Below are 17,894 nucleotides of genomic sequence, written 5' to 3'. Positions count from 1 at the left end.
TTGTCTGCAAGCCTCCACCGGATGGCCCCTGCATTAAATCAACGGCTGGATTCCCCCTTGTACCCAAAATGTCTGTTCTACCGTTGTCACCGCAGGCCTGGTCCAGGCTCGCTTGCGCTCTGGTGGTTTCGTGGGGTGATATTTGCTCCCTCACCATCAAGCCTCCTGCAGCAACGCCAAGATCTCTTACAGGGAGCACCACGGGATGGTTTCTTCACTACCAGCAAGTGAGTGCTAATTAGTCAATGCCTCTACGGGAATACATCCGCACTTTGGTCTCGTTCATGATGGGTTGTACGCGGAATGTCCGCTATCGAGGAGAGTCTTTTTTTGCCCAGTCTTGCTGAAACAATAATGCGTTTGTGTGACTCGAAGTTCTCAAAGAAGAAATCTCAAGGGTCGATTTGGTTTCTCTAGATCTGTGTCTCAAGACAGAGGCGATACAGAAACGATACAGAATGCAACTGCTGCTAGGGTAATCACGTTCCCTCTATTTCGATTACACGGCTGTGAGAAGATCCGAAAGCCTCAGTTTTACTATGTCATGGTATTAGAAAGCGAGGAAGAAAACTAGTCAGCCCTCGGAGATGACAATATCTGAATGAACTATGACCTCGTCTACTAGATAATATTTCACGTTCCATAGCCATAGTAGTTCCTGTCAGTTCCTGTCAGTGACTGGTCTAACCCCATTGGCCATTCAAGTTGCATTGATCACTCGGTTCAGGGGAAACGAACTGACGTTCCGATCTAGTTCGTTGAGCTAGCAATAGCCCATGGGCAACAAAGACGATCCTCACTCACGCTCGGTTCTCAGTAATTGCTTCTGTGCGCATTCCCCTTGAAGCCCTGCTCCGGCCGTTAGCGCCAAGGACATCGCCGAGTCCAAATTGGACCCTTATGCCGTTGCTGAATATTTAGCCCGGGGCTGGGAAGAGCTATACTGGTACATACCCTGAAGTAAAGATAATAAACAGTGACAACATATGATCATGGAGCGGGAAGTGAACACCATCATGGGCATGCGAAATTAAACCACCGACTAAGCGACGGAACTGAAGAATGAGCCATGACCGCCCCTGAGATTTTTCTCTCTTTTTTCTCTCTCACGACATGACGTGAAAACATCGTTAATTATTGCGGATATCTCAGATACTCGATAGGACTATTTCATCCGCCTTCAACTAGTCTTGGTATGCATGCATATGCACTCCATTTAACTAACCTGCAAGTTTAATGAAAAGTGTATATATGACCGAAGAGCCATGTGCTCTGTTGTAATTGCTCCATCTACGAGCCTTAACTATCTATTTTCCGGTAATGGCAGGTCTTGATGATCTAGTGGAGTTTTCTTCGCGATGTAATGCAATACAACTTCACGAGAGCGCTTTAGCAGCAAATGCGACTGCACGTGACTAAATATGGACGCAAATGCAATGCAATTACAGCACAAACTACTGGGCAAGATTTGTTTCGATTCCATGTCATATGCCGTCGATAACAAAAGTTCCTGTTCAATATGCCGCTATTTTCATATTTAATACGGCTTTGGAAGGTGGTGAAACTACATGGACGGGTCCCCTCACGTGATGTCATTGCGAAGAATCTCAATGGATGTAGCCCAGTTACAATGCGGGCAGGTGCAGGTCGTGTCGTGTCGTGTGTGCTGTATTTTGCTGTGAGCTTTTACTGGACGACCCTCAATGTCGTGGTTTTCATCACTCAAGAAACCCTCCATTTTGCGAACCTGTCAAGTCACAATCACACACAACCTTAGACGCACATTTGCTACTGTCAACCCAATCATGACGGCCAATCGGGATCCCAGCACTCTCTCAAACTATAGCGCTTGGCGCACCCGTCATACCACCGCCAACTTCAAGATCGACTTTGACGAGAAGGCGCTCAAGGGCTCTGTTGTTCTGCAGCTTGAGTCACAGACTGACAAAGAGAGCAAGGAGATTATTCTCGATACTCGTTATGTCGACATTTCTAGCATCAGTATCAACTCCAAAGAGTCCAAGTGGGAGCTCAAGAGCTTCAATGCCCCTCTCGGTGCCCCTCTTCACATTGCTGTGCCTGATGGTGTTGCCAAAGGCGAGCTAATTGACCTTGCCATTGACCTCCAAACAACAAGCAAATGTACTGCTCTGCAGTGGCTCACTCCCGCTCAGACCTCCAACAAGAAGCACCCGTACATGTTTTCTCAATGTCAGGCCATCAACGCTCGTTCCATCTTTCCTTGCCAGGATACTCCTGATGTCAAGTCTACTTTCACCTTTAAGCTGACTTCATCTCTCCCTGTTGTTGCCAGTGGTGTTCCTGTTGGAGACCACGAAGCAACTCCCGGCAAGGAGAAGCTCTACGAGTTTGAGCAAAAGGTCCCTATTCCCTCTTATCTTTTTGCTGTGGCCTCCGGTGATATTGCAACTGCTCCTATCGGCCCTCGAAGCGTTGTTGCCACAGGCCCTAACGAGTTAGAAGGATGCAAGTGGGAACTTGAGCGTGATATGGAGAAGTTCATGGAGGTGGCAGAGAAGCTTGTCTTCCCTTACAAATGGGGAGCTTACAACGTTCTTGTCCTGCCCCCAAGCTTTCCGTACGGAGGTAGGTTGTTTTCTTGCTCACTACTCTGCAAATTGCTGATATACCTGTAGGTATGGAGAACCCCATCTACACGTTTGCTACACCCACAATCATCAGTGGTGATCGCCAAAATGTGGATGTTATCGCCCACGAACTGAGCCATAGCTGGAGTGGTAACTTGGTCTCCAACGCCAGCTGGGAGCACTTGTAAGTTCGCATCTATTGAAACATCGAGATTGTGGTATTGATGGCTTTTAGCTGGCTGAACGAAGGTTGGACAATGTACCTTGAGCGTCGCATTCAAGCCACTATCCACGGTGATGCCGAGTTTGACTTTTCTGCTATCATTGGATGGAAGGCCCTTGGTACGTAACACCACATTGCTGTCAAAACTTGAACTGACCATGTTATAGAGGATGCCGTAGAGCTCTTTGGCAAGGACCACGAATACACCAAGCTCATCATCAAGCATGACGGTGTTGATCCTGAGGACGTCTACAGCACTGTTGCTTACGAGAAGGGCTTCCACTTCCTCTACTATTTGGAGGGCGTTGTTGGCCGAGAGAACTTTGACAAGTTCATCCCATTTTACTTCACCAAGTGGTCCGGAAAGTCCCTTGATTCATTTGAATTCAAACAGACCTTCCTCGACTTCTTCAACGGCCTCGGAAATGAGGAAGTTGCCAAGAAGATCACCGAGATCGATTGGGACGAAAAATTCTACACACCCGGTCTCCCCCCCAAGCCTGAGTTTGATACTACATTGGCAAACCAGTGCTATGACCTTGCAAACAAGTGGAAGGATGCTGTAAGTTAAATTTCTTGGAATGTTTTGCTTGTGCCCACTAACGTGTAAATAGAAATTTGAGCCCAGCGCTAAGGACCTTGAGAACTTTACTGCAAACCAGAAGCTTGTCTTCCTGGCTGAAGTACAACAGTCCGGTGATCTAACTGCAGACCGAGCTCAGCTCATGGGCAAGACGTACGATTTCCTGTCATCGCAGAACGTGGAAATCCTCTCGGCGTACTACCTGATTGCTCTACAGGCAAAGGATTCTGCCATTTACCAAGATGCCGCCACTCTACTCGGAGGGGTTGGTCGTATGAAGTTTGTGCGACCTCTGTTCCGCGCCCTTAACAAAGTGGACCGACAGCTTGCCCTGGACACCTTTGAGAAGAACAAGGACTTCTATCATCCCATTTGCAAGGGTATGGTAGAGAAGGATCTAGGTCTTTAAAGCTTGAGTCGCATAAGAACGACAAATTGGCATGTAGATAGACCTATTCTAAAAACAAGAAGTAAAAGAAAAAGACACATTTACTCTAGCCAGCCTGATGTTTCCATAACTTGACCCCATGTTTGATCTTGTCCTCGAACAAACTTCTCAATAGAATCGACATTATCCGCACCAAAGTTGCCATACAAGTGGGGGAAGCCACCCTCCCATTTCATTGACTCAGCAAACTGGGCATATTCCAGCTTGATAACCCAGAGCGAAGACGTCTTGGTGAAAAACAAGTCTGCAGTCTTGGGCACCTGGTTAATTATGTTAGTGACATGGTATATCCCTCAGCCAAAGTAAATTGTTTCACCTGAGATGATGTGCTCAAATGAACGAAGCCATCATTGCGGTCCAACTCGGACAAGGGATACTCTTTTGGAAACGGATCCTCAGGCGCCGAAGGGATAATTTTGTAAATGTACTTTGGAGGAGATTCAGAAGACATTGTGAATAGCTAATTAAAATGTGAACTGTGCAAGTGAAAGACTGAACCCCACTAGAAGAAATGGTGATGTTTACAGAATTACGGGGCCGAAAAAGCTGACCTCTCAGTGTCAGGATGCAGAAAATAAGCAGCCTAATTTCTGATCTTGGCTGGAATTAGCTGGCTGACTTATTTCGTCTCTTGTGCTCTCAATCAGTACACAGTAGTTTTGTAATGTCCGAGGCTGGCGTCGTTTACCCACCCTATACCCTCTCGCGACTTGAGGCTGATATGTAATTAATTAGTGGTACTGTATTCGTATTGATCAACTGTCCCAATGCGATGTGTTAAACAGTCACTTGTTTTATGATAAGGAACTCTTTCGTAAGATAGGCGATGTCGAGAAACTCTCATGCGTTCCTGTCATCGCGAGTGTACATTTTACGCTTTTACAATAAAGTTGAAAAATATTTACTCACCACCCATGCAGGCCTCGTTTCGAGGAAGAAAGAATATTGACTTGATGGCAGAATACTGAGCATTGCGTAACGAACATCGAGTTGGGAAAGAAGTTGATGGCTTTGTGGTACCTACCCTGAGTGCGAGCTCACACTGTAGACGCGATAGATATCATAGTAAATAAGCAATCACTAACGACCGCACTGTGCTTCAGTAACTTTAACGTTTCACGTGAAGCTCATTCTTCAACCTCCATTCAACTCTTCAGCCTCTAGATATTCTATGCCACTGGCACACCTAATATTGCGGGATTTTTTCTAAAGCTGCAACATAATCACACCTTTCAGGCCTCAAAATTTCCTGACACTGACAGAGCTGACATGTCGCGGGGCCCAGTTCCCTCTCAGCTTTACTTGCTGTCTGATCTGCCCGCTGTACCTGTCGGTGACAAGGTCAGGTTTCTGGGATGGTAGGACCAGTGAGCCCCTTTACAATCCTAAATGTGTTGCGATGTGCTTGATCGCTTGATTGCACTTTCACACACGGCAGAAACTGTTGGCTAATAGCTTCCAGTGTCACCTCTTATTCAACCTCTTCGGCCCGTTTGGCTCTTGGTCACCTTTATCCGAAGGATAGTACTGTCACTGCTTCAGTGGATGTAAGCCTGCTTCTGCAATCACTCACAGATGAGAAAACACGTGTTGGCGAGTACGTCAATGCAATAGGGTACATTACAGAACAGAACACTACCCGTCATGAGAAACCACCATACCGAGAGTCGAAGCAGGTGTGTGTTCAAGCGATAGTCCTCTGGTCAACTGGTCCGATGGATCTTCAAAAATACGAAAAGCTTCTTAGTCCCCAAAAATATGTCCCTAAAGCTGCAGTCGACAGATCATAGAAGCATCAGATCAAAACCCGATTCTTCGTCATGTATTTCCAGAAGGCGGTGATAATGACTGACAGGACATGATCGAACCCGTAGACCTGCACTAGGCGATATCGACACGAAACACAATGTAAATTCCGATTGGATCACTAGTGCTGCCGGGAACCGAATTTATCAATTTGACAACTGGACTTTCGTGCAATCAGGCAACTCCGTCTGCACTGCATGCCTAAACCGAATATATTTGGGCAGTGTTGATACTCGTCTGGGCATGTTGGGTCGGGACTATGCCAGATGGCACCGTGTCTGTGGATAGACATGGCACCCATCAAAGCACTTGCTTAATTCGGAACAGCTGGGTATCTTATCCTCCACATGTCTATCTTGGGCAACATACAGCATTTGCTCCACAATTGGCCTCTTACCTTACGGCCTTTTGCTTCACCGCACCCCAGAATCCTTGTCCTCAAAACGCCTTATGGGCCTCAATACCTGGGGTGACGGCTGTTGGTCACAACGTTTGGCATGCAGACAACCCCCTACAATTGACTGCCAGAGTCTTGGCATCCACCACGAGGTAGCATGATCATGACAGCTGAGTCATATCGGAGCTCAATGATCATCATGCCGGGGTCAATCATAGTAACGTCGATGAGGTTCTCTGGACGACCCTCTCGAAACAATGACAGGCTGGTGTAACGGTCGTTTCAACAGTTTCTCGGGATTTTGTTGGACCTTGGCTGCGGCCTGTCGATCCCAAAGATCTTTCGATTTTCGGCAGATATCATCGATTTGTTCCTGTCAATTGTGTCAATCAAACTGGGAAGCTCTTTTGCAAGATTGCAGTGACCAACGTCTGTAAGGCAGGAGCCTGGAGTGCTGATGAGGAAACCATCCTCTCCCTACGTTCGAACACATGAGCACAGGATAGCCGCTGGGCTGGCTTGACAAAGAGATACCTCCAACGTATATGGTCGAACTGTTGCCTGAGGTCCCAGATAGAACTGGAGCTCCTGGGTTATAACCTTTCTGTGGATGTCTTGATGGGGAATCCAGTATTTGTTCATTGAAGAGGACATGGTCGCACAGTCGATTCTCATGGAGAATCTACGATTATTCAAGATAGACGGGAAAAATGAATAGATATTGAGTCAAGGAGAGGTATTTATTTATATAAGGTACGGTATGGTACAGCCTGCCACAAGATATGGTTACGATGTGCCTGATGGAAAGAGGGTGCATTCCATGCTAATGTATGTAAACCCAAAGTATGTTGGTCCATTGCGTGTGACTTATGCTCACCGCTTTACAGGCTGGTATCTCAACACGAATCTGGAACTGCTCAAGGGATAGCTGAATTTCATTCGCTGCATTTACTTTGACCATTCCTTGTTGACAAAATTAATATCGCAGGAAACCCCTGCCATACGCCGTGAGAGTTGAAAGTGAGGCGAATCAGGTGTGGTTGGCCATTGGTGGGCGGTGTCCAGCATCCGCCCTGCCAGCGTGGCAAATATCGAACGGGTGCATCTGATGCCAGTAATATAGCGAGAAAGGTAAATCGAGAGAAAGTTTAGCTGATTTGAGACTCAATTATTGCTCCTGCTCAAACACCTGAGCGTTTTAGCACGTAATGTGGGGGTTTCGCGCGCATATCGACAAGGCTGTCTCTCCCAACAACCCTACGGTCATTTTTTACTTGGATGAACCCAGATCTGCGCTTATCACCCGCTCAAGCTTTCATAATTGGAGAGCTTTATTGGGCGGGCTAAGCGCCATGTGCATCTCTTGACCTAGGGTCTCGGCACATAAAGTCACTCTGACGATAAGGTCTACGGGTTGCCGATCTTGCAAGCGACACAGGGATTCCTTCGCTTTCTCCACGATGCCGAAAGCCAAGCGATTCTGTTATTCTAGTTCATACTAGCATGCTCTATCTGTCGGGTGGGAATGACTTGCCCCAAGGCAAATCCAGGGCCACCAAAGCCGGCAGAAGTGCAACCAATTTTGGCCGTTGTACTTGTGATTGTAGGCTGATTTGTTCGTTTTGGGAACAGCTACAGCCATGAACCTTGGAAGCTTAAAGGATTGGCGATGATTCGCGTTACAGGAGACGCCCGTAGAGCCAACAACCCACAGTGCAGCCTCAAATCGGAGAACGATTGTCGAAGCGGGAGTACTGCTGGGGCAGGCTTTGTGAATGACACGCCCTGCTTCGGAAGAACCAGTGAAGGACAATTGTGGCTGCACTGGCCTGTATGTCTCGAGTTTATTCCCTCCAACCTCGTCATGCAGATTGCGAGTTCTTCTCGGTGAGTGTATTGAGCAAGTAGCTCACGGCAACCAGAGAGGTTTGTGGAATCTTGTAAGTGAGGCAGATTTCAACTTTCATCCACAGCCCGTGAGCTGTAGTCTCGAAAAGTTAACCAATGCGGGCAGGTTTCACAACTTGGAATATCTGGAGCCACCTGCCAGCTATTAAGACAGCTGCAAGACATAAGTTCAACCCTTTCGCTCGGGTAGATCGTTCGAATAGTACAGGGGCACGTGTAAAGGGCCCAGTTGCTAGTGCCCTGCAGGCATGACTCTGCAATTTTCAATACTCTTCTCACTTTACCAGACGTTGCACATTATTTGTAAATAAGCTGGAATTATTTAAACAAATTTGTGGTGATAGGCAGTCAGTGTAAAGCCAACGGTTCTGATTATTGAAAGCTTGAGTTTTTAATATTTCAACGACTTTGTTGAAACTGTTGCACAGGAAGCACAGGAATAGAAACGGGAAGGTAATGCCACATAATGGCGTCCTTGTTAATTTGACAGTTAGCCGTTAAACATTTGGAGTTTGTGAGAAGTTGGCTTATGCTGATACGTTGTTTTAGACATTAATTTGCGTTGAAGTTAATGGCATGAATGATCGGATTGCGGTTAATATTCGGCAAAGAGTCAATTAACGGTTATTTGCACGTGAACTCTACTCCAGGCTTCCCATCGACCCCAGATCCCCTGCTCCAGAATCACCTGCCAATCAAAGCACGGGACTCAAGCCAACTGCAGGAAGGAGGATGCGCGATCGCGCCCACCAAATTTGTTGACAAGGAACCATTTGGACAATCGTTGAGGATTCTTGTAGCTCATCTTTAATACGACGACTTCACCGTCAACTACCTACAAAGCGAACCTCTGTCGGAACCCTTGATCAACCAGCGACCTACCCGATACCGACACTGTGTCGTCATTTCTGGATACGTACCACCTTTGAGCCGTGCTCCAAGGGCCGGTCGGTCGGTCAACCCCCCCTTACAAACGATCCCAACGAGCGACGAGACAATGCGCTGAGCCTCCGGACGGAGACTACGTCGTGGATACGCATGCCGTTTCGATAAATCATACGCTTCCGATATATCTGTCTCTCCATTGAGAGTAGCTCCGATCCCCTCCGAACCCCGCGCATCTTCAACAAACAAGCTCTTGTCTAGAGGGGACCGGCTCGGGTCCCCTGGACAAATCTGCAATCATGCCGCCCGCCGGTGGAGGAAATATTAAGGTGGTAGTGAGATGTCGACCCTTTAACAGCAGAGGTAAGCGTTTTGCGCATGATTAGAAGCGACAACCAAGAGCGATACTGAAGTAGCGCAGAAATCGAGAGAAATGCACAATGTATTGTCGAAATGAAAGGGAACCAGACGGTGATTACCGCACCTGAAGGAAAAGGAGTGAAAGATTCAGGACCAAAGGCTTTTGCTTTTGATCGTTCCTACTGGTCATTCAACAAAGACGATCCAAATTATGCCGGCCAATCCAACCTGTTCGACGATCTGGGACAACCTCTTCTCGACAATGCCTTTGAGGGATACAACAACTGTATCTTTGCCTATGGTCAGACAGGTTCTGGAAAATCTTACTCTATGATGGGTTATGGAAAGGAAATTGGCATCGTCCCTATGATTTGTCAGGAAATTTTCAAGAGGATCGATGAGATTCAAAAGGATGGCAAAACCAAGTGCACAGTTGAAGTGTCCTACCTGGAGATCTATAACGAACGTGTACGCGATCTGCTTAACCCGTCAACCAAAGGTAACCTTAAGGTCCGAGAGCACCCTTCTACTGGTCCTTACGTCGAAGATCTCGCCAAGCTTGCAGTCAATGGATTCCAGGAGATCGAACATCTCATGGATGAAGGAAACAAGGCCCGAACAGTTGCCGCGACCAACATGAACCAGACCTCGAGTCGAAGTCACGCTGTCTTCACTCTAATGTTGACACAGAAGAAGATCGACACCGACACAAAAATGGCATTGGAAAAGGTCGCAAAAATCAGTCTGGTCGATTTGGCAGGCTCTGAACGAGCGAACTCTACTGGTGCGACTGGTGCGCGATTGAAGGAAGGTGCCGAAATTAACCGATCGCTGTCAACACTGGGTCGTGTTATTGCAGCATTGGCCGACCTGTCTACGCCTGGCAAGAAGAAAAAGGGCTCCGGACAAGTCCCGTACCGAGACAGTGTCTTGACGTGGTTGCTAAAGGACTCCTTGGGTGGTAACAGTCTGACGGCAATGATTGCTGCCGTTAGTCCTGCCGATATTAATTTTGACGAAACACTCAGTACTCTTCGATACGCCGATTCTGCGAAGCGAATCAAGAACCACGCTGTGGTCAACGAAGATGCCAACGCCCGTATGATCAGAGAATTGAAGGAGGAGCTGTCGTTATTACGAGGCAAACTCGGAGGAGGTGGAGGAGCTGTGGTCGCGGGGGAGACATACGCCGAAGGCACGCCTCTGGATCAACAGATGGTCAGCATCACTGGCCCCGACGGTGTTCTGAAGAAGGTCTCGAAGGCAGAGATCGCAGAACAGTTGAGCCAGAGTGAGAAGCTGTTGACAGACTTGAACCAGACATGGGAGGAGAAGCTGCTGAAGACTGAAGAAATCCACAAGGAACGTGAAGCAGCCCTCGAGGAACTCGGTGTCAGTATTGAGAAGGGTTTCGTGGGGTTGCACACTCCAAAGAAAATGCCCCATTTGGTCAACTTGTCAGACGATCCGCTTCTCGCAGAATGTTTGGTCTACAACCTCAAACCTGGTACCACAACAGTTGGTAATGTTGACACAAACGCCGATCATCAAGCGAACATCCGACTCAACGGTTCCAGAATCCTGCACGATCATTGTTCTTTTGAGAATGCACCGGATGGAACGGTGACCCTTACACCAAGCGAGGGCGCTTCAGTCATGATCAACGGAAAGCGCATCACTGAGCCATCACAACTACACTCTGGTTACCGTGTCATTCTTGGTGATTTCCATATCTTCCGATTCAACCATCCTATGGAAGCAAGGGCTGAACGGGCTGAGGGACCAGAGAGACCACAGAGCTTGCTTCGCCACTCAATCACTGCCAGCCAACTCCAAGCGCTTGATCGAGGCTCGCCTTCACCGAGTCCTCGTCCAGGCCACGAAAGATCGTTCAGCAGGGTATCCGAATTCGGCGACATCTCTAGACCAGAAACTCCTTCGATATTCCAAAGAAACAGCCGTGAGTCAGATTGGTCGCTTGCAAGGCGTGAGGCAGCTGGAGCAATCCTGGGCTCTGACCAGAACTTGACCAGCCTGAGCGATGAAGAGCTAAATGCTCTGTTCGAGGACGTGCAAAAGGCTAGAGCTGAACGAGTGAACGTCCGTGAAGACGGAGACGATTCAGACTCCTCTTATCCGATAAGGGAAAAGTATCTGTCGAACGGAACAATGGATAACTTCTCATTGGATACAGCCTTGACTATGCCCTCAACACCAAAGCAAGGTGAACCTGATGACAGGCTAAGAGAGGTCCGAGAAGAGCTTCAAAACAAGTTGGAGAAGCAGAAAGAGGAATATCAAGAACAGCTCAAGAGTGCCGAGGCTGCCAACGTTGAGATCGAAGAGATTAAACAAGAAAAGGTTAAAATGGAGGCTGCGTTGCAAGAGTTAAAGGAGGATATGCAGAAACAGCTTAACCAGCAGCGGAAGCAATTCGAAGAAAAGATGGAGAAGATGGATCCTTTGAAAATGCCCAAGAAGAGCCCAACTCTTTCTGATGAAGAAATCGAGACGGCCAAGAGGGTTATCAAGGCCTGGAGAGGTCGGCACTTTGTCAAGATGGCTGAAGCGGTGTTGCAAAACGCACCCATTCTCAAGGAAGCCCAAGTGATGAGTCACGAACTTGATGAGCATGTTGTTTTCCAGTTCGCAGCTGTAGATGTTGGCCACATCTTGTGTTCCTCTTATGATATGGTCCTCAACGGTCTTACCGGCGAGGGTGATGATGTTGCGCTGGAGGAAGCCCACAAGCCGTGTCTTGGCGTACGAGTTGTTGATTTCAAGCATAGCGTGGTTCATCTATGGAGTTTGGAAAAACTGCACGACCGCGTGCGGCAGATGCGACAAATGCACCAATATCTCGATCAACCAGAATATGCACAGCACCTTAGCCTCGACAACCCGTTCATCGAGAACTGCATGCCATCCTATACGCTTGTGGGCGAGGTCGATGTGCCGCTGAAGGCTGTCTTTGAGTGTCGGGTTCAGGATTCCACATTGGATGTCCTCTCACCCTATACATCCCATGTCGTTGGCATCATCAAGCTTTCGCTTGAGCCATCTCATGCTCGGGCACCGACCAACACCGTCAAGTTCAATGTTGTCATGCACGAACTTGTGGGTTTTGCTGAACGAGAAGGCACTGAGGTCCATGCACAACTCTTCATTCCTGGCATTTCTGAAGAGGATGGCATCACCACAACTCAAATGATCAAAGACTTTGACGAGGGGCCAATACGATTTGAGAGTGTTCATAGTATGAGCATTCCTTTGTTCGCCCCCAAAGACGTCACGTTGAGAGTCGCCATCTTCGCAAAGGTATCGACGATGCATCTCGATAAGCTGCTTAGTTGGGACGATATGAGAGATGCTGTGCCTATCAGGGAAGACAAAGCCAAAGCGTCACGGATCAATGAATCGCAGTTCTTCACCCAAGAAAAACACGATTTACTTTCTCGGATCCAGATCATGGAGCTTAATGAGAATGGCGAGTACGGTCCAGTGGAGGTTACACAGACTAGCGAGCTCGATACGGGAACCTACCAGCTTCACCAAGGCCTGCAAAGAAGGATCGGCATCAATATCTCTCACAGCTCTGGCGATGCTCTTCCGTGGGATGGCGTTACTGCCGTTCGCGTAGGCAAGGTCAGACTCGTTGACTCTGCGGGCAAAACACCTGACATGGGAGCTACCGAGCCTGATATCTCCTTGAAGCTGTCACAAAGCCCAATTTTCCGTGATAATGCTAACGGCACTAAAAGCCTGACGATATATTCCCAGTGGGACTCTAGTTTACATAACTCGCTACTCCTTGACCGAGTGACGCAGGACAAGTATCGAGTCCAAATGACTATCTCCTGGGAAATTAGTTCTGAGAAATTGGCCGAGCCGATGAAGTTCTCGCAAAAGGTTTGTGTGCAAATTTTATCAAGATCATATGTGCGCCAGACCTCGATGTTCTCGGCATTGTGGCAAAACGTCCGTTTCGTGCGGTCTTCAACTGGTATTTTCACTCTTGCCATGCGCCCTGCTCCTGTCAAGAAGGTTGGGGACTTGTGGCGACTGAACAGTCAGCACGATTATGTGAAGGGAGAAGAGAACCTGACAAGTTGGACACCACGCGGCGTGTCTTTGGTCAGTGATTTCCTGATGGCCCGCAAGAAGAAAAAGCGTGCTGCGGCCATGGAAGTCACCGAAGCTGTTCTGGCCAAACTGGGCTTGGATGCAGCCAGTACGACGTCTGAAAAGAAGGAACCTTCGCCCGAACCCTCTCCAGAGCTGAAGCCAATTATTCCCAGTGATGACGATCTGCTCAATGACACGCCAGAAAACTCGCAAACTCTGCTTGACGACGACGAACGGCCCGCAACAGACGCGCCTCAAGCTGGGCGTTCTGAAGAAACGCTACAGCTTGAGGCGGGTGGGTCTGAAACCGAAACAGAGCAACAGGAAGAAGCACAAACTGAGATCGATACTGTTGAGCGGGACGAGTCAGATGTGCCAGAGACGGAAGGGCTGGAGAAACAGCCCGAGGAAAATGGCGCAGAAGAAGTGGCACCAGAGAAATCAGATGCCACAAATGCCGAAGAGGGTGAAATTATTCAGGTCGAGGAACTGCCGTCACCACCACCAAAGCCGGAATATGACGAAGAACAAACAGATCTTTTGACAAAGTGCCTCAAACTTTGGAAGAAGTACCCTGATCCTTCGGACAAGATCCTCAGCTTGACGAACATGGCGCCGCCCGAAGATGGACTGACGACTGATGCCCCAGCGCAGCCTACACTTGTCGCAACAGTCATTAGGGTACCCAAGAACCCCAAGGTTCTGAAAGGCGGATATTTGATGATTCCCAACAGTGACTCGACCCGGTGGGTCAAGCGATTTGTCGAGTTAAGACGACCATATCTTCATCTGCATTCTGCTACAGATGGCGATGAGGTTGGACTGATAAGTTTGCGAAACTCTCGCATTGATAGCCAACCTGGGGTAATGGGCTTGCTCCAAGGGCCTGCTGACTCTGGGGCCCAGAACGGTCAAGAAGGACCCGACTTTACACCAGGACATCGACGAACTGGATCGGGTCGCGTTATATCTACCATCTGGACAGGCAGTGGGGGTAATGCCTCGTCAGGAGGTTCCGGCCTTCAGCGTCTTCCAGACCGTATGCAATCGGCAGTATTTGCCATTTACGGAACAGACAATACCTGGCTCTTCGCGGCAAGGAGCGAAAGGGATAAGATGGACTGGATCTTCCGGATCGACCAGACCTATCTCTCAGGCAATGACAGCATCCCTGGAAGCGGGATAGCCAGCCCGTATCCGGGTAGCGATTTCTAAAAGAGGATGGGCCTGTTATGAGAGTAATGACTTGCGATTTCCTCTCTTGGGGAATATGATTTTCTTTGTAACTATTTAATGGTGAATTAGATGAGATGACTTATACCCCCTGCAGGAGTAAGAGGGCACATCGACTATGTAGATTTATTTGCTTAGTTTGAAGTTTGGATATATCTTAGATAAAAGAGTCAATGAGAATCAATGGAGTATTTGTGCGCACTCTTTCCCCTCAGCATTGGTCAAACAGGGTTCTTTTCCGAGACTATATCGCTTAACAATTATCTTATAAGGTCTACGGATATGTTGTTCCTCACTCCAAAGAACAAGTATTCGGTTGGGTCACAAGCACATGCTTCTCAGCTGCAAGTCGCAGAGCTTGTGTGACACTGCAATACAGCATGATAGCACCGCGTAGCATGTAGTGAAACATGCATATCACAAAAGTTCAGAGCTGCGCAAGCGATGTTGTTTTTTGGGGACGGAGATGCCTTTTTTCAGTAGCACTGCTGCAGCTGCTAGTGTCTGTTGGTCACTCAGTCGCAGAACTGCATAAACTGGCCCAAGTGTCTCGCATGAATTGGAACAGAACATATCAGCCGAGCCCCCTGCATCCAATAAGGCTCTGCAAAGGTCTTGACTTGGCATGATGCCCAGGGATGGAAAAAGCACGGAAATGTTGGATTACTTTTTTGAAGTCTTTTGGTAGGCTCGCCCCGGAGATGGGGGGACTTTTGAGGTCAGACAATGTCAGGTTGTGTACCAGGTTTTGCAGAATGGGGTTTAGATGCTAAGACTGGGAGTAATTAAAATCACATGGAAAGAATGGATGAAGCAAATGAGGGGTTTCTGTTTGACCGGATGGATCTCATGTTTATCAGTTGACGTATGAAGCTGCAGCAATGACTGGGCTGTGACTATGGACAAAGTACGATACCAACTGCTTCGGTGCTTCATCAACATCGAGTTTTCACTTGTCTCCGAGCACTCGGATCCGTAGAATATGGAGACATGTCCTGTGATTGGAGTGCAGGTGAGAGGCACGAATACGGATATTGTAGAGCCGAAATCTTGTTCACGGTGAGAGATGAATGTGACGTGTCCCTTGGCTTCGGTGAAGTTTCAAAGACTTGCCGACTTGCCAGTTTTTGCTTTTTGATCAAGACCTCGCTAGCAGCAGCTAATAACAAGCCCAATGTGGCGGTTTGGTCATTGGCGTTGTTGAGGATAATGCAGAGTGACAGACCGAATTCCCGGAACCGATCAACGCCATGGAAGTTTAGTTGACTGTTACGATGGCACCGACTATTTAAGATCTAGCTAGACCGGTTGATACACCATACTATTCCCTTTATCGGCCTACCTTTTTTGACTTTTTACTCTGGAGTCTCGACCGGGTAAATCAAAGTTGCAAAGCGCACGAATTAACATACAGCCTGTTATTCACCGTCGTCCGTTTTCTGGTGCTGTTACAATGAGGCCCAGCACAGTGGGACATACAGACCCGGGGGACTCTGCCGGTTCGGTCAACAGAGGGCATACGGATACTGTAGAAAGCAGGCCCCGAGGGATCGGCAGAAGCGCATCTCCCGTGCTAGTCTACCTGTCAAGGACCAGGAAGGTTTGGCATGACAGGAATGAAGGGGGACTAATTTAAACTGCGGTAGGTGACCGACGGATGCGGTGAAAGCCAATTCAGTGTCTTGTGAAATTACGTCGAAACATGCATTGAGTTTGCTTTGAGGCTTATAGGCTTGACGTCGAATGCTGCAGCTAGAGTTGGTATGAAACGTGGCGATTTTGATAGTATATGTAGCTGAAGCCCTAGGAGACCGAGGTGCGTCAGTAGTTTTCTTATTATTATTTGCATTGCTAATGGATTTAATGTTAGTCTATACATATGTATGTATGCATTACTACGGCAGAAAAAGATTGAGTTTGTCTGTGTTTCAGATTTAAAGACAACTTTAATTACATGACTCGGAGTTGGGGGCGTGAGAGCAAGACAAGACTCAAGGGCTGAGGGATTGTATTGTCTGTACGTAACATTTTAGTCCAGATAGACGTGAATAACAATTACAAATGCTTTACTCTCTAGTTACGATGATAGTAAGAATTGACTTTAACTGGGCGTGTTTCAGAACATAGTAGCCTATCCGCAGACTCTATTTATTGGTGTCTCTGATCACCATCATCATTGTTACAACAAGTTGTCATCTTGACTTTTTAGTTTGACACTTTAGTATTTTTAGGAACTGAACAATCAGTCTAATGTTTAGATTTTACCGTATGTCGGATATTACACGCAAACAATGTCAAGGTGTATGCCTGTTCGACTGCCTGCCTATTTGCCTAGGTACCTGCCTCAGTTGGTGGATTCACCGTGTCGTGTTGTACCTTCCCTTCAATACAGGTTGAAAGGAGGGAAAGGCCGAAGGCTTGCATCTCCATTACTAATCTCCTCCTATTCAACATCTCTCCCTCTCCCTTACATATTCATCCCCATTGACGCGCTGTCATGTCATGCCCGGTCCTAATAACGTCACATGGTGCCTGCAAATGCAAGTCAGTTCTTCGGCGTTGACGTGGCCAAAGCCTCACGGCGCAATCTCCCGGGAGCCACCACATTAGGCGCCGGTTACCAAGGATAGTGCCTCCAAAACGCCTTTGCTTTGTTTTGTCAATTCCGCTTACCACACGGCCGAAATAACAAAACGACCAACAAAAGTTCTCTCAGGGAAGGGAGGGCAACTGCCGGGATATTCACACACTTTCCCATGAGCACGGATCATCGTTCCCAAGCCGTCGGAAAGTCGGTTGGGTTGGATTGGACTTCTACCGGTTGGTTGCACGCACTTGAACTTTGTCCGACCCAGGCCACCGGTTTTTGATCCCAGTTGTCAGGTTTGGTTCTTTAGCCCACCCACGCAACCGGGACCATTCGAAGGCCCCCCGTTGAATGAACGGGAATTATCTCCAACCCTATGCATCTCAAAAGGAACTGCCGTGTCCAATGACCTGCCAGTTTGCATAATTCGATACAGCACCAACACAAAGAAAGGTATAGTAACCGCCAGACAGACGTCGTTTTGTCCTTCGCTGCTCTGCTTTGCGTCGCATTGTATTGTTTACTCAGAATTGCTCCCTCGCTATAGTAAATCGCCAAGCGGGACAGACTATCTAGTCGGGCTCTATTCAGAGAATCGTGTATGCGTGTTTGTCTCTAGCTAGTGGAAAGCCACAGCATCTCCCTGGTGCCTCGACCTCGACATCTACTTTGACCTTGCAGCTCAACATATGCCACTGTATGTGTAGCATGTACCTACATCTGTTGACAA

General features: G+C 47.9%; 5 protein-coding genes across 5 annotated transcripts; 3 read left to right on the top strand and 2 right to left on the bottom strand.

The window, feature by feature from the left end:
* Window positions 1-1,581: 1,581 nt before the first annotated feature.
* Window positions 1,582-3,910, top strand: EDB82DRAFT_483478 (peptidase family M1-domain-containing protein). Its single transcript, XM_025731847.2, has 5 exons — window positions 1,582-2,607; window positions 2,658-2,793; window positions 2,845-2,951; window positions 3,000-3,394; window positions 3,447-3,910. The coding sequence occupies exons 1-5, from the start codon at window positions 1,704-1,706 to the stop codon at window positions 3,822-3,824; spliced, it is 1,920 nt and encodes a 639-aa protein (XP_025590831.1). The 5' UTR covers window positions 1,582-1,703; the 3' UTR covers window positions 3,825-3,910.
* On the bottom strand, window positions 3,905-4,679 carry EDB82DRAFT_531798 (uncharacterized protein; the record flags this gene model as incomplete). Its single annotated transcript, XM_025731848.2, has 2 exons — window positions 4,180-4,679; window positions 3,905-4,123 (listed from the first exon to the last, which is right to left on the bottom strand). The coding sequence occupies exons 1-2, from the start codon at window positions 4,312-4,314 to the stop codon at window positions 3,905-3,907; spliced, it is 354 nt and encodes a 117-aa protein (XP_025590832.1). The 5' UTR covers window positions 4,315-4,679.
* A 309-nt stretch (window positions 4,680-4,988) lies between these two features.
* Window positions 4,989-5,791, top strand: EDB82DRAFT_14197 (CST complex subunit Ten1). The gene is made up of 2 exons (XM_065607060.1): window positions 4,989-5,221; window positions 5,326-5,791. Exons 1-2 carry the CDS (start codon window positions 5,133-5,135, stop codon window positions 5,651-5,653), a joined length of 417 nt encoding a protein of 138 aa, XP_065465352.1. The 5' UTR covers window positions 4,989-5,132; the 3' UTR covers window positions 5,654-5,791.
* Window positions 5,792-6,274: 483 nt separating this feature from the next.
* EDB82DRAFT_519415 (uncharacterized protein) lies at window positions 6,275-6,720 on the bottom strand (the record flags this gene model as incomplete). The annotated part of the gene is made up of 3 exons (XM_025731849.1): window positions 6,275-6,439; window positions 6,496-6,543; window positions 6,601-6,720. 3 exons carry the CDS (start codon window positions 6,718-6,720, stop codon window positions 6,275-6,277), a joined length of 333 nt encoding a protein of 110 aa, XP_025590833.1.
* A 2,252-nt stretch (window positions 6,721-8,972) lies between these two features.
* Window positions 8,973-14,773, top strand: EDB82DRAFT_14127 (uncharacterized protein). The gene is made up of 2 exons (XM_025731850.2): window positions 8,973-9,222; window positions 9,281-14,773. Exons 1-2 carry the CDS (start codon window positions 9,159-9,161, stop codon window positions 14,557-14,559), a joined length of 5,343 nt encoding a protein of 1,780 aa, XP_025590834.1. The 5' UTR covers window positions 8,973-9,158; the 3' UTR covers window positions 14,560-14,773.
* The last annotated feature ends 3,121 nt before the right edge of the window (window positions 14,774-17,894 follow it).

Source organism: Fusarium venenatum (assembly GCF_020744135.1).
Source record: "Fusarium venenatum strain MPI-CAGE-CH-0201 chromosome Unknown EDB82scaffold_1, whole genome shotgun sequence".
In the NCBI taxonomy this organism is placed as follows: Eukaryota; Fungi; Ascomycota; class Sordariomycetes; order Hypocreales; family Nectriaceae; genus Fusarium; species Fusarium venenatum.
This window is presented reverse-complemented; position numbering and strand designations above follow the sequence as displayed.

What these genes read in the sequence shown, in the direction of transcription:
- EDB82DRAFT_483478 (XM_025731847.2), top strand. Translation starts at nt 1,704, where the DNA reads ATGTCGTGGTTTTCATCACTCAAGAAACCCTCCATTTTGCGAACCTGT. An exon ending in CCCAAGCTTTCCGTACGGAG is followed by an intron (nt 2,608 to 2,657) that starts GTAGGTTGTTTT and finishes ATATACCTGTAG; the next exon opens with GTATGGAGAACCCCATCTAC. An exon ending in CATTGGATGGAAGGCCCTTG is followed by an intron (nt 2,952 to 2,999) that starts GTACGTAACACC and finishes ACCATGTTATAG; the next exon opens with AGGATGCCGTAGAGCTCTTT.
- EDB82DRAFT_14197 (XM_065607060.1), top strand. Translation starts at nt 5,133, where the DNA reads ATGTCGCGGGGCCCAGTTCCCTCTCAGCTTTACTTGCTGTCTGATCTG. An exon ending in AAGGTCAGGTTTCTGGGATG is followed by an intron (nt 5,222 to 5,325) that starts GTAGGACCAGTG and finishes AATAGCTTCCAG; the next exon opens with TGTCACCTCTTATTCAACCT.
- EDB82DRAFT_14127 (XM_025731850.2), top strand. Translation starts at nt 9,159, where the DNA reads ATGCCGCCCGCCGGTGGAGGAAATATTAAGGTGGTAGTGAGATGTCGA. An exon ending in TCGACCCTTTAACAGCAGAG is followed by an intron (nt 9,223 to 9,280) that starts GTAAGCGTTTTG and finishes GAAGTAGCGCAG; the next exon opens with AAATCGAGAGAAATGCACAA.